General features: G+C 43.0%; 1 protein-coding gene across 6 annotated transcripts in view; it reads right to left on the reverse strand.

Moving 5' to 3' along the window:
* VMP1 (vacuole membrane protein 1) overlaps nt 1–15,871 on the reverse strand; it is a 72,353-nt gene that overhangs the window by 43,760 nt on the left and 12,722 nt on the right. For all 6 annotated transcript variants that reach the window (XM_064523145.1, XM_064523147.1, XM_064523148.1 and 3 more), the window contains 2 exons: nt 14,334–14,424; nt 12,424–12,534 (listed from right to left, as the gene is read on the reverse strand). In XM_064523145.1, the coding sequence (XP_064379215.1) occupies nt 12,424–12,534; nt 14,334–14,424 (202 nt within the window). The remainder of the gene's footprint in view (nt 1–12,423; nt 12,535–14,333; nt 14,425–15,871) is intronic.

A 15,871-nucleotide genomic window follows, 5' to 3' on the forward strand; every position in this document is an offset into this window, starting at 1 on the left:
AAAAGACTAACACAAAAATGACCAATAACTTATGCTGCAGACCCTTCTCTAGGTCCCAGTGACAAGGGACTCCTTTTTTGTACTTATGGTAAATACTTAAGACTGTGCCTGTCCCAAACAGCTTCATCTCTAAATAACGTCTTCCCCTTTCAGTCATAGGGGGCAGAGCACAGAGAGACTTTCCTAAAATTGTAGAGTACCTTCATGGCAAACCTGGGAACCTCTTTCTCCACCACAGTCCAAAGCTCCAAGGGAATTTAATTCCCTCCCTGCTCCTTCCCCCCCTCTCCTGACCCAAGAGCTGACTTGGGACAAAAGCAGATCTCTCAAACCATCTTCCTCCAGTTACGGCTTTCAGCTGCGGAAATACCGGCAACAAAATTCTCTCGAACGGGAGATTTGCATGGAGGAAATCCCCACGTACACGAGTTATAAACGACCATTTCCTACGGTCCCGGGAGGGCGAGAGCGTTGCCAAGGTAGTGAGAGATATGGTGTGCGAATGAAGAAGTACGATGTTTCAGTTCCACAAAATTTGGAAGACCTACCACACTACAGCATAACTACAGCCAGCTGCGATGGGAGCCTGTTAGTTTCAGTTTTATATTAGCAAGAGGCACGTCTAACTGCTGCCGTAGCGAGGCCCCCACTCCCTCGCGTGGATAGTGATAGAGCTACCAGCATTTCTTCTCAAAGCGCACGCAGGCCGCGTAAGGAGGGCTGGCCGCTCCCAGGAGAGGGCCACCTCATTTTTAGGCCAGCAAGCTATTGCAAAATGCCTATCGGCGACTGCTGCTGAACGGCTGCTTCGCAGGAGCTGCTGGCCACAGTTTCTCTCCCTGTTGGCATCCTTGAAATGGCTTAATGGTCTCAAAACAGGCCCTCCTATTCAAAGAGCTCTCCCCCAATCTCAACAAACATCTGCGAAAGGAAAAGTTTTTACAGCAAATAGCAGCCAGTGGAAAAAAAGGCATTTCGCAAAGCAGCTGCGAACGGCCAACAAGCCACCTGAAGATTAAGCCAATTGAACATAACTCTTCCACTGCAATGTAAACAATCCTATAATGGAAAAAAAAGTTGGAGTTGTGGAACCCACAGAAGCCACATTTTAACTGGAATCAGAAATAAAACATCAACGGTTCATTTAGAGTGATGAAGCATGGAGCAGGAGAACGCAGAGCCAGCCAGGGGAGAGCGGAGCCATCGCATGTCCTTGCACGGCGGAGCCATCGCATGCCCGAGTCGGCCGGACACCGTCTCGTGGCTTGGCAGCCCACGCACGTTTCTGACATCTGCTTTTCTTCTAGTTCAGCCCCCAAAGCTTGTGCAGAACATTACACTTTCAAAGCCGTGGTTACCAAGGACCTCACAAAACAATAGTGGGCTAAATAGGACCTTGGTTGCAATGGGGGTGGGAGGGAGGAGAAATAAAGGGAGTGGGAGGGTCTCTGGGTGTTTCATAAGAGAGGTGCCATTTTGCTTTATATTTAGCAATAAAGATGGTTTAACTGGGAGAGGAACAGGGAAGGAACTTCAAATGGGAGCTCGGTGCCATCTCTGGAAAACCCCAGCGACACACGCTCAGGTGGTTTCCTTACACTCCTTAGTCAGGAGGACTAAGCTGCAGATAATTTTTTAATCCTCTTTGCAAACACTGCCTTACCCCCCCATCTCGCTCTCCTCCTCTGCTTGGAGCCACAGTAAATACTCACCGTTGGAGCGTTTTTCCTCTCTTTGCTCAATTTATTTCAACCACTTGAGGAAAACTCTAAGGTATCCCCACCTTGAACCTTTCTGCAGCTCCACCTCTAAATAGAGCATTTGCAAAGCTACTCCAAACCCTGTCACGCCAGACAACAAACACTAAAACCAGCCAGTTTAGTAGACGCTCTGCTCGCCAAACCAGGAAGAGTTGGTGAAATTCAAGGCATGTGAGATCCTGAACACCAGCTGTCTTTCCCTCACCCTCCTGCGATGATTTCTTCTTTCCTCTTTAATCGCAGGAGGCACTAACAAGGGCTAGCACAGAAGAAATTGAGAAATACTCTGCTGACTCGGGCGAGGAACATTTGCTTGCCACGACCGACGACCAGCAGGAGCCTGTGGTTAGGCTGGAATGCGACTTGTTAGAAATATCTGTACAATTTACAAATCAAACAAGACAAGAGCTGGTCAACAAGAACAGCTCAACATAAATCTATTTTTTGGCAACAGTGATTTAGGGGGGTTTGGAAATCCCTGTCTACACGACCCTAATATCTTACGGAAGGCATCCTTGAACTCTTCAACTCAGGGGCCGTCAGGGAATTTTTAGTGCAGAGACTCGAAGCCTTCCACCTTCGAATCCACACGCTGCTAATCCTCAGAAGCAAGTTGCTTTAAATGCTGTATTCTGAAATTTCTAGAAAGCGTAATTTTTTATTCATAGATTATGCTTGGAATTTTATAAATCATGCTTTGAAAATCATCAACGGAAGCAGAAAAAGAATCAGCAGGCACATGTAAAAATAAAGTTAAGCAAAACCCTTAAGAACATGTCAGTATGTATAATAATTGTAACAGGAAAAAAAGGAAAAGTGATTGAATATCCATTTAAAAACAAATGATATTTTCACATTATTAATCTTTTTGTGCATCTAGACTGAAAAAAATTATAGCTGTAAACAAACTGTATCAAAGGTTGTTTTTTCACACACCCATTCACATAACGTTCATCCCACTGAAGCGATACTAGCACTAGAACGACTACATCTAATTTTAACATCTTATATTTGGGAAAGATATAATTTTAGACTGGCTCTAATTTAGAAATATTTCACAAAGAAAAGTGATACGTCTGCCAGCACCGAACTCACTGCTGAGCTTAATGCACTAAAAATCTGTTTTCCTCCACGGACACACAACTTTTTACACCAGGTTCAAGACTCAGCCCTTCCACGGGGGGAAAACATGTCATTCTATATTTGATTAAGATAAATCAGAAAAACAAAAGCTTGCTTCCCATGGGAAACATCCTGCAAGCATTCCTCCAGGCTGCGACTCATCTCATACTTATCTATGAAGTCATTACACCTCTCAGGAAAGTAACACCAACTCACAGCACCTTTTTTATCTTCAGGAGCAGCGGACAACTACCCACAAAGAAAACTGCTCTGTGATTAAAAGGAAAAAGTTGGATCTGGAGGTGGCTGGTAAATACGCCAATCTAGTCCGTCTGTGTTATGAGAGATTAAAGTGTCTCATGATTTTATATAGCGTCTGGTATGCACTGCAGGCTGTAAAATGGTGGCTCCAAATGAAGACGGAGCCGGCACATAGAGCATCCTCAAGTGACACAAACATGAATCAAGCAGCCGGGGCTAGTTTTAGCACCCCGCCGTGGCATTTCAAACTAAGTATTAATTTTACAATCATGTGTCTGCTAGCAAGTGTCCATTCCCACTTCAGTCAAGTCTTCCCCCACCACGTGCTGCTGGTGGAAATTCCAGGCGATGAGCAACAAGCTCTGAATATGACTGAACCAGAGTCACCAGGGGAGCTGGCACGTGGTGTCACCAAATGCACAACAGGGCCACGTTGCTACTTTGAGGAGTAACATGCAAAGCAGACGTTTTATAAGGCTACGTTCAGGCTATTTTCTATAGAAGCAGTCAAACAGACTCGGGTCAGGAAAAAGCACAACTGGAAGAATCTAATTTTGTACTCTGGAGCTGACGGAGGACAAAAATAATCTGTCAGCAACCTCTCCTGGCCCTTTCCTCACCACCAGCTTATTATTACTAAAAAATAAATCACAGCATGTATTCAAATGGACACTAACAGCAATGACTCTGATTAGGAGTTCATCTTGCCCTATTATCATTATTTCCAGCCTGTCCATAAAAGCAGTGATGTGAATGTTCAGGCTGCATATGAAAACGGAGCAGAGACTCCACGGCAGCAAGTGGGGAGAAAATACAACGTGGCCTCCCAGCAGAGTTATGCGGCAGAATCAGTTATGAGGACACCAAGAGCAGATTATGAAAACAAGTTGTTGACATCTGAAAGGTAAAGTCATCAGCCTTTAAAAGGAAGAAGATAGCGTATTAAGCATCTTACCAACTTCTCAGTTTGGTACAAGTTCAGATCACTGCTGCTGGCCAAGATGCTCAATACAGCATAAATATGAATACATCATTTTTTTGCAGACTTCTGGAAAGTCAAAGCAAGGTGGCTAACCCTGCACAGATGTAGGTGCTTCTCATTAGCTGTTTATTACCACAGCTCCAGCTTTAGATAAACCGTCCAGCCTCTGACGTACACGCTTTCAGCAGCATTGAGGGCCATATATGGAGCTCGCAGTCACACCGTGCAGGGCTCTGACTCATGAGGTCCAGCAATTCATGGTGGGGCAATACAGGAGGTTATCGCTTCCAGCTGTCCCACCGGCCCCTCAGCCGGCGATTACCACCCTCGTAGCAGGAGAGCCGCATCAGCGGTGTCTGCTTTGCACTTCCCAGGCTTGCACCCAGCAGAGCTTAGACCACCACTGATTTTGACTCATGTAACCCGCCAGACTGAACGGGGCCTTGGAGCTCAGCTCACACTCGCTCGCAGACTCAGCTGCAGCAGTCGAAGAGATTATTGCCTCCAGTTTAATCCAACAGGATGTAAACCAGAGGCACTGGTTTCATTCTCTGTATATACCTACCGGTATTTGACACATAAAACAACAATGAATGCACTTAAGGGACTTAGACTCTAAATGAACTGTTTTTCCTTGAAAATAACATTTTTAGTCTCATGTTTTTTAAATACAAAGAAGCCACCAGAAGATTTAAGAAACACCCAGGTTACACATCTAATCTGGCAGCACTGCACAGTTAATCCAGGGGACCCTTCCAGCTCGTCAGAGCATTACCAACATAAGAGCAGAGCAGAACCCGTGTGCACAGTGAGCAGGAGTTCCCATCGAAAGATGGCAAGCAAAAGTGATTTCTTCAAGTTACATGCTGATTCATGTATTCCAGGATGTTTCAGCTCATTGCAAAAACCTTAGGACAGCTAGAGGAAGTAGGTTTAAAGGCATGAAGGAAACAAATGCAAGAGTAAGAGCCACAAACCATCCTCATACAGACGGGCTCCATTGCAACTTATTTTAGAACAAATTTCTGTCTTCTGCACCCACCACGTGTTTTTCTTTCAGCTCTCTTAGCAACTCACTAGCAGTAAGCTGATCATAGATATTAGTCCCAACTGTTCTTTTTTTGATGTGTTTTAGGCTTGCGAGTTGACATGTGAAGAATGATACAGACTGGCAACGAACACCTCCCTTCGCAGAGAGAATCCCCAGTTGGGAAGGGGCAGGGAGGGCGCAGCGCTCCCACCTGCCCGGGGCAGCTCCGCTTTGGTTTCCCACATTTTCCTTTGCTCAAGGAACCTGTCATTTTCTGGATTATTCACATTCACTTTGAATGATCCACGTGAAAAGTGTAAAACTCCCGAAGCTGACAATCACTGAGAAAAATACTCCTGGATTAAAGTCACAAATAAATGGAAAAAAAATGAGAACAAGTTCTGTGGATTTCCAAATTATTACGCATAGTTCAGAAAACTGGAGTAAACCTTATTTCATGACTTTTTTTTTAACCACTTGTGTAATTTTATCACAAGTCTCCTTACAAGCTCAGCACCTGGGACTAGATAACTACAAAGGAATCACATTTGGTTTAAAAAAAGATTTCACTAGTCCTGGCTGGAAAAGGGGGGTGTGTTTGTTTTTTTAACGATTTACATTGACAACACTTTTTGGAAAAGTTAACGGGCTCACTATTGCACAAGGTGTCTGGATTTTAAATCGGCAGCTCCTAACCTAAACTCAGTTCACACAGGGCCAAAACGCGACTCATCTCAGCTGCTAGCTAGCACACTCTCGGGAGGCCGGAGCGCGGCCTCCCAAAGCCAAACCCTGCAACCAATGCAGAACAAAAGCGAGACGTCGAGCGCTCAAGCCCAGCTGAACCCAAAACGCCTCCCTAAGCCCAGAGCTGCCAAAAGTGACACTGACTTTTCTATTCACTTCTCTTTAAAGGCAGTTTTCTGTTCTTTTTCGTCGCCTGAGTGCATTGCCCTGCTCTCCCTCCCTCTGCTCCAGGAAGGATTCAACGACAAACCCCACGCGTTACACTTCCAAAAAATTCAAGCTTTTTTGACCTCCGCACAACCATTCCTATTGCACCGCACGGTGCCTGCTTGTGCTCTCCCGTAACCGGGCTACCGATGGGGACCTCTTCAGCGGTTGCTCCACTTGGCTCCATTAGCGAGCAAGCGGACATTCACTTCTAAAAAACAAAAACACAAACAAACGCAAACAGCCAAGACTGGCTTTACACTTTTGACCGGCAAGGAATTTGCTTCCATTCATCCCCTGACATCAGGGATTACAAAACAGATCACAAGCAGAAGGGGGCATTTATTATCTGCTCCTCGCACAAGCCTTTTTGACAGGCACTAGCGGGTTTTGCTCGCCTCGCTCGCAGCTTTTGCAGTGCATTTGCCAGAGCTGAACTGAAACGGAGTCACGAGGCGGCGCGTAGCGTGCGGCAGGGCGCCGAGCGAGCGCTCCACCTAGCGTCTCCGCCACCCCCGCCTCTTCGCGCCGGCAGCCAGAGCTCTCCCCCAGGTACCAACGCAACGAATCCACAAGCTATCCTCGGTAATCTTCTGCCAATTAGGTGATTCACTTATATTTTAATATGCCGCCGATATAAGAGGAAACACCTCAGGACTAGGGGGGAAAAAAAAAGCTGCGTGTGGCGAAAAGCAGTGTTCACAGTCGTTAATCATAATAGTTTTATTTCCTGCAGAACCACATCGTGATTACTATTTTTAAAGTGCTGTTTTTAAAGAACTGTGAAAAACCTTTAATGGGCTTTGGGAAAATAAGCCAGCAGACTTGTTTTGAAAGGTGTCTGAATAAAAAGGGCTCTTGGAAGACTGTCCTGCTTCCACATTTCTGCGTTGAAGACCTCCTCTGTGCCAGCTCTTAGCTCAGGGCCACTTTGGGGCAAGTGAGAGAATCGTTTCCCAAAAAGCCATGCCAAATTTTACATTTACTGATAGCTAAAGCTAAGGAAGTAGCATTATATTAGGAACCAGTGCAGCAGTGTTCAGACCCTTTCTAACATATAGAAAGTTCTTGAGTTGCAGAAATAGTAATAAAAAGCCCATTCTGCCTCCTACACCGAGATGTATCCAGCATCCAGATGCATCCAGTGACCAAGAAAATCCAAATCAGACATGATATCAACCAGGGACAGTACCGTTCCCCCAAACTGAGGCTGGTTTAGATTGTAAAACCTACTTCAAGCAAAACTGCCACTTCCAGATGCTCTCCGCTCAGCTAAGCCCAGGATCCCTCTTGGAAGCCGAATTCACACCACTCCAAAAAGCAACGGCCGTGAGAGGCTCTGAAGGATCCAGACGAATAACTGTTCAACGCTGGAAAAACAGCTAACCAGCCAGGGAAAGCAAACATCCAGAGTCATCCTTAGACTGGATCTATTGCATAACTATTTCTACTGCTGATTTGCCCAGCTAATGGGCTGTACTTACAAACAGGCTGATACAAATACATTTATATGCACTACATAGAGGGCTCTGTTGAAAAAAGATGCACCTGTGTCAGAGGCGAAGCAGCCCGGGCGCGCTGTACGAGCAGGCACCCGCACGCTCGCCATTCCTTCCCGCGGGCCCGTACTCGGAAAGACGCTGCTGCAGGCATCAACGGGAGCTCGGCAACGCACGGGCGGGCTGAGAGCGTTGGTCTCCGAGCAGGTAACTGCACCCCAACAATCGCGCTGCACATACAGCTTCAGAACGAGCAATTAATTATGAGCAATTTTAAAGCACTTACTGAAATTGTATTCTCTAGTGTCTACAAATCCAGACACTAAGACAGGATTTTTTAACTTTTAATTTCTTTGAATCAATAGAAGAATAACTTTTATCATAACGAGGACAAGTAATTAAGGTATATGGAGCATGCAAAGTAGATAGACATCCATGTAAGAGTTAATATAGTGGGGTCCCCACTTAATTTGTGGCATTTCTACTTTCAGAGGCAGCTGTTGCATAATTAACACATAAAACTAGTTTTAAAATCCTCTTTTTGCAAGCTGGAGAGCTCCTAATTGCATTGCTACCAGATGGGCTAAATCCAGAATACTATTCTGAAATAATTTACTCTTAAAAATTGCTCTTAACTACTCTTGAGAACTGTGTGAAGTCATACTCCCTTCCACATCATTCTCAAACTGAGGAGATATTAAAGACTTAATTGATAATATACCACATACAATAATACCCTATATAAACTGTACTATATCAATACTACATCAATAACATATTACATATACGTACTGCGTATATAGCTGTACTGGCGAGAATATTAACAGTTCTGGTACTTAAAATGGCAACGCTCTGTTAGGGCAATAAACTCGAGTTTTTACACTCCCAGTGCCATCTAGTGGCTACACGGCGACATGTGTCCCACCAAGTCACGAACCTTCAGTGCTGAGAAACGCGTTCAGTGCCCAGGAGGTGTAATCGCTCTGAACACACAGCCCACGCTAATCACGAAAACTTGCATAGAAGAAAAAAGAAAACACGTCCTTGCTTCTCTTTCTTACCGCTCTCATCGCCTTGTGGAATTCCCTCAGTGTAGCAGCACCATTCTTATCTGTCTTATATATTAAAGCAAACAGCTACATATTTCTCCTGTATTGACACACAGTAGATGTTGATGGCAAAGTTTTATTACATTTTATTCCATAACACCTTCTAATTATTCAATACAATTTATTGTCTGTCCCCCCCAACACACACACCCCTAACAAAGTCGTATGAAGCCTTGCCTCTTAACTTCCAAAAACATAACTGTCCAGATGACAACTTATTTAAATCATTGATGGAACTGGGTTATTCTCCGTCTCTCTATACCAGCATTCCTGACAAAATATAAGTAACCTAAAAATTGTCATTATGGAGAGAACCACCATTTTAAATTGTAAAGGCAAGACTGGCTGAGCAGTCTGAAACTCAAGACAGCCTTAACAAGTTAGGTAGGCTATGAGACAGAGCCAAAACAGGTCACTGCACTCAAGGGCTGAGAAAAAACAAACATTGCTGTTACAACGAATTTTGCAGATAATACTCTCTCCTGTGACAGTTACTGAATTCATACCAATGACAGCTGCCTAGACATTCACACAGGTTTCCCTGCCTACATGGTCTGAAGCTTGATACAGGTATCTCTCCAGTCCTCTGAAACAGCCAAGTAAACCACACTGTGGAAATCAAGGTGCAAAGAGAACCAAGCCTCCAGCTGTGAAGTTAGCTACCTTAATCAAACCTTCTTTCCAAAAGTATGTGAGCACTGCTGCTGCATCTAACACAAATTTTTAACAAGTCTAATTGCTCATGTAACAAAGGAAGAAGCCAAGAGCAGCCATCAGCCTAGCAAGTTTAACTACCTTCAGGGCATAAATGACAAATCTAGTGCAGAAAATGAACACTACCCCAGGAGCCTTAAAGACTTGAATGCTAAAAGAGCAGCATTCAAGACACAATACATATTTTTGGTAAGTCTCACTATATTTTGTCTTTTTTTGTAAGAAAAAGTGTTCCAGATTCGTTTTTATCTGCTCAGGAAAACTCCAGGATGCAGGTCAGAACTGAGACGGGGGATGCTATCTGCCTCCCAACTGACAGTGCTGGCAGCCACATGCTTGCAACCACTAAATTGTTTTCTACAGTCTTAGAACAAAAGATTACAGCATATAATCTCTTCTCCACTGTAAAGTGGGGCTAAGGGTTTGAATGAACCAAAAATAGAGGCTCATTAAGTATAAACTTCAGTTCGGTCTAGAAGATGATGGGCTCTTTGAGGAAGCCTTTTTGCTAGAAAGGGTGAAGAGGCCACGATAACACCTTCACCAGCACTACTAAACTGAGTTTCTTTTCTTAGGTGATGCTCCTTCATGTAATGTTTTGAAGACTGTTCACTTACTGCTTCTCCTGTGCATCCACTGAAAATTATATTGAGAATTAAGCCAATAGAGAGGTTATATTTTGTATATACATTAATTTAATGTTAGGTCAGGTAATGACCTAAATATATCCACTAGATTCACATACTCCACAGGAAAAGCTTAAATGAAATGTTATGAAATTTTATTTGCTTCCTATTAAAATAATTTGGAACTATTTAAACATCTGCATTTTTAAATTGAGAGTAAAAGAAAGGTCTGTTCATTCTACTTTTTTTTCTTTTAACTAAAAAAGTTGTGCTGTTTTCTAAAGGCTTATGTGACAAAATCATCTTCAGCAGGCTATGGTACAAAATGACAACACTTGCTAATCTGCATCAAATCAATATACAACAAAGCAGCATAACCCACTTCCAAATGCAGTTTACAAATGGTGAATAACACTTCTTATTTACTAGATTTCTGACACAACATGTGTGCAAATTAAGAACTATAGGATGAACTCTAAACTGCTTCGAAGAGCATGCCTAGATACATGGTATCTTTATTTAGAGGAAGTCTTAAGTTGGCTCTCACCGGTTGATAGTCTAAGAAAACTTGAAAAAAGCAGAACAAGATGAAAATCTGTTATTTAAACGGTTTCCTGCTTGCCGATTTAAATCATGATCAACTGATTTCTGCAGCAAACCTGACTGCAGTTGCTGCGCTTTCTCTCCCTCTCCCTGCGCCCCTGCCTAGCCAGCGATCCCATCCTGCCGAATTCTCGCTCCCACCCCGGGCTGGCAGAGCGCCCGAGCCGCGTTTCTGAGCTTGACTCCACCTTGGGCATCCCTCCACGCTGGCCTGGCGTGCCTCTCCTGCGAGGTGGGGCTCCTCAGCTCAGAGCACATGGTTTTGATTGATTTGCCCTACTGCCCAGCCCATGTCTTTTGCTGTCCCTAAGCTTTTAGCAACGTAGTCTCTGCAAGGCAGAAAGATCTGTAGACTGTCAGTCCACCACTGCCTACGCACTCTGCAGTGTTACTTGCAAAATGTTTAAACACTGTGGACATCAACTCTGCTGAAGTTCCATTTTTAGTCTCTTAGATTGACAGCACTGTTTTGGTCTAAAAGAGTATGTATGCATAAATTTAACATGTTTCTGCTTGGCAATATCTAAGACTTCTTCACTGTATCTAATTTAACACTTGTATGGCGAGCATGCAGAATTAAAAAAATACTGAATCATGGTGATGCATAATGGACATCAGAAAAGGGCAAGCAAGAGTCTGTGTGTGCAGTTATACACTTTAACCTTTCCTCCTGAAAACCCCAGAAATGCACTGTTTGGTTTATAATTGTAAGATTTGCTAACAAATATCTAACCCTTTTCCGTTGAAAGGAATCTCATCATTCCACTTCATATTGTGGAAGAAAATTTGTGTTTTTATAGTGAGCATTTGTAAAACTCCTACAGCTAAAGTTTACAGCCACCTTTTTCTTAAATCATAATGAAGCTGAGTTTTTCTTTCTCTTGTACTTTCTGCCTCCAAAGACTTTAGGAAAGGAGCTACACTAGAGACCCAAGTCCAATGCTACTGTGAATGCAGCCTATAAAGATATCATTAGATCTAAAAGACATTGCTCTACTGCATAGAAAAACACAGATTTCTTGTTTCCTATAGTGCTTTCTGTGTTATTGCTAATGATTAAAGCAGTCCTGAAAGTAAACATCTGTAATTGTCCCAAATACAAGATGACATTTGTTGCATAAACTGGCTTTAATTATTTTTGTGGCCATGAAGCCTTTTCTTAAATCCAGGACAGTGGTTTCATAAACAAGGAACTAATCCAATGGCCAAAAGCAAAACACACCCAAACATTTCCCTGACTTTCCTAGCTAACAAAGTTGAAATAAACAACATAATACAAATTCAGAACAACATAGAGATTATTTTATCTTTGTAGCCAAAAGTTTTTCATTGTTATTATTTTTAAAGCAAAATGAATGCAGACTGAACTTTAAAATAGCTGCTTATTTAGAGGTTTCAGCTAGAAAAAAATACCATTTTAAGCTACCAAAAGAAAGAGTATGCTAAAAATTCTGAATGGTAACATTTGAGCTGCACACATTAGAAAATGCTTTATTCAAAATAAATGCAGATTTTGACTCGCTGTTTCAAAGTGAGGATTAACAGCAGGCTTCGATCCACTGTTCAACATAAACATAGGATACAAACTACAAAACAAGGTTACACAGCATAGAAGAAAAACAGCATTCAGTAGAGCACAGATGCATTACACTAAGTATTTTTTTCTTAATTCAGAAGTACTTAATATTTAGGTCTTAAGGAAAACTAAATGCAAGAATTATAATACTCATTTCAGAAAGAAAGTGGGGTGAAAGTTTCCTTACCAAATAGAGCAAAAAGGTGTGAAGACCTGTTCCGAGTCCGACAGAGGACAGAATGCCCAATCCTACCCAGTAGGCACACCAGAAGAACTTTTTCTCCATATATCGCACATACTGAAAAAGAAAGTCACAAAAGAGAAAAATCAAGAGTGATAAAAGCTACAAACTAATCCAGACAGTTGCCTAGATTGCAATAACCGAAACGGAATCCTAGATAGTTCTATTTGCTATTTATCACAGTTACAGCATAGACACATACAGAAAATAGTGAGAACGCTTTCAAAACAAAAGCCCACAAGCCTTAGGATCAGCAAGTTTCCAAGGAGATAGAGCAAAAATCCAAGATCAATACTGGAGGGTTGAAAATCCAGAGCAAGCATACCAGGTCTGAACAGCAAGCAGCAAGCCCCCGACAGTGTCCCTTGGAGCCCGAGCAGTGAGCAGACAGAGCTCAGGGAATTGCCTGAGCGGATTAGATAAGGGGAATACAATTAGCTGCACTCTGTTATGCTGCTGAATTTTTTATCTTGGACCAGTGAGCAACCATCTTAGGTACTTCTAGAAAAAGATTTACATGTTGGTTGTGCGTGGCTATAGGCTTGGCGCACATAAGTGAAGGGATGTGGCAACATCACAGCAAGCTCTGGAGGTAAACGGGCTACAGCCTGGCATGCTGGAGAAACAGGGAACCACATCTTCCCTCCAGCTGCCACGAGGGCAGTCCTTAGAGGATGGACAAGACCATCAACTCGTCTGTATCACAGACCCAAGGTCAGCTGCCATTTTACACCATCCATGGACCAACAACACCAAGGTGAAGTTTCCCAGGCTGAAACCAGGCTTCAACCTGCCAGTGCATCAGAAGGTCCTGAAAACGGATAGCAAAAACAGCAAGTATGCTTAGCTATTTGAGTGGGGTTTTGCAACAGAGCAGCTCATATTCAAGCGTGCACTGATGGTACAAGGGAGGGATAGAGGGGGCTGGCAGGACACATGGGTAAGGACCTCTGCAGAAAGGGGATATAAACCCTCGAGGAAGGGACAGATACCTGCCGGAGCACACAACCGGCTGCACAGACCGCAGCGCCCCGAGCCCTGGCCGAGCACCGCAGAGTGTGATCCCCGCGCCAGCCTCCGCCTCGGGGTTTGTTCCCAGGAGGCTCAAGGGAAACCTCCTCAGCAGCACTGCTCTGCCCAGCCTGGGCGCAGGGCAGCTGAAGCCCAGCACGCTCGGGGCCAGGTGCCTCGACACCAGCTTGTAAGAAACTCAAGGAGAAATGGGGAGGGGAAAGGGAAGCGCAGACAATACCATCACCTTGTGTTCTGGCAAGGGCCTACACTTCTCAAGCGATGCAAAAGCATCAGTCTTTACATAATCCAAAACACAAATAAGCTTTAAAAGCAACCATCTGAAGACAATGGAGGGAAAAGAACCATGCCAGAACCAGGATTTGAACCCAAGTAAATATTTTATGTCTAAACAGATGCCCATCCCAGATGGTCAGGAGAGCCTTCCATAGTAGAAGAAACATTTCTTGGGAACCACAAAGTTCTCTCATGACCCAGTTTAACCTTATTTTATCTGAAGAGCTCGCATTACTATTAAAGCTTGTTAACAGATGTGGAGAGCTGCAACACTGGAGAAGTACTTCTTCGGGAAAGGATGGGAAGTGGAACACGTACAGATGCAACAGAACAGATCAAACCATACATCCAGCTTCATCCACCTCCAAAATGCAACTCATCCACATGCAAGAGAGGGGAGTCATAACATGAAAAACAAATATCCATAGCAAGCAGGAGCTCAAAGACACATTATAATTTCAGTAGGACCCCATCCAATCCCCAGTACATCTACTTCAACACAGGCACAAGAAGTACTAGTTACTAAAGAAAGTATGAAAACCTCATACCTGTTGATGTGTTCCTTCAACATAATACGTAGCTGTAAGTACTGCAAGCATCAGTAAAAAAGACACCAAGATACTTCGTCGATGCCACAATCTTAAAAAACAAATGGCAATTAGGGTTTTTCATATTTTAGCATGCATTTCAAAGCCACTTAGTTATCCCCATAGACTGGGTCTGGGTAGATGTACTCAGGGGCGACAAGGGCTGCTGTGAAGTTTGCTATTGTGAAAGCATAACCCCCCCCCCCCCCCCCCCAAGAAAAAAAAAATCTAGGGAGCCTTTCTTCTTTATGGGAAAAAAAACTATACTTCACTCTCAGGTGAAATCAAAGTTCAGCCACGCATTCCCCCTCCCCTTTTTAAAAAACAAACAAACAACTCTGTTGGAAAACAAATACAATCTAAAAGCAAACATTCAGCATCTGCAGCCAAGACAGTTTCAAATACAGAGCCATCAATGACATTCATGGTTAATGCAAAGTGCAAAGCAGTCACTGGGCAAAGGATGAGCTGTGGGCAGAATGCAGAAGTGCTGATTTCGAGCTGTGCGCCCACGGGTGGGGCCCCTGCGACAGCAAGAGGAACAGATCTTGACACTATTTTGGTTCTCTCGATCTGCTGAAATTAGTATTTTAACAGCTCAAAGGTATTTGACGAATTGATAAATACATTTTAGCTAATGATGAAGTGTTCAGAAACTACTACAGTAAGGAGAGGAAAGTATTTTCCTGTGTAATTTGATATCCAATTACTTTTGCACCTGTCTAGTTTTACAAGGCTGCAACAATACTGCATAATGTGTATGTAGCTGTACACAACTGATGAGAAAATGTATTTATTATTTTCTGGAAAATGCTATTATACTGTCATCTAATGCTATTAAAAGTGTCAGCCACATTTTAAAAAGCCAGACATGAAATAACAAACTATAAACTTCACTTAAATCTGTTTAAAAAGATGAAAATAAATAGAAAAAGCTAGAAATACAGGAAATATAACACAGGAAAACATTCACAAATTTATCAATTAAGCAAGCCAAAAAAAGTCACTCTAACCTTCCTTTAACTATAAAAACATCTGTGCTGCTCATAGCAGTATGATAAGAATCGTATTTGCAAGTGATTATCACCATTTAAAGCACAATGTAATGAAGTGGAACACTGCAGATCATTACCAGTCAATTTGAGGTCTCATTTTAACAGCTGTTAATATATGGTCAGTGTTATTTTCTGTAAATACATTGTCATGCTAGTGCTGCACAACACAGATGTGCTGCGCAACACAGATAGCACTTTCATCCTGTAACAGAAACTAATGTCTAGGAAGCCAGGCAACAGTCAGCTTAAAATAACACCTCAAATGTTATTTCTACTGTGTATTTTAGTAAATGTTTGGAGGCTTTCAGAAAACTAATCATCAGACATAGCTAACATAAACCCTAAGAAAGCAGTTCTACAAGAAACAATTCCTAATGATAGCTGAAACTGGAATTAGGGTTTTCTGGGGAGGGGGACTAGTGGGGGTAGAGGGCAGGGTAAAGA

The sequence above is a fragment of the Dromaius novaehollandiae genome, chromosome 19, assembly GCF_036370855.1.
Source record: "Dromaius novaehollandiae isolate bDroNov1 chromosome 19, bDroNov1.hap1, whole genome shotgun sequence".
In the NCBI taxonomy this organism is placed as follows: Eukaryota; Metazoa; Chordata; class Aves; order Casuariiformes; family Dromaiidae; genus Dromaius; species Dromaius novaehollandiae.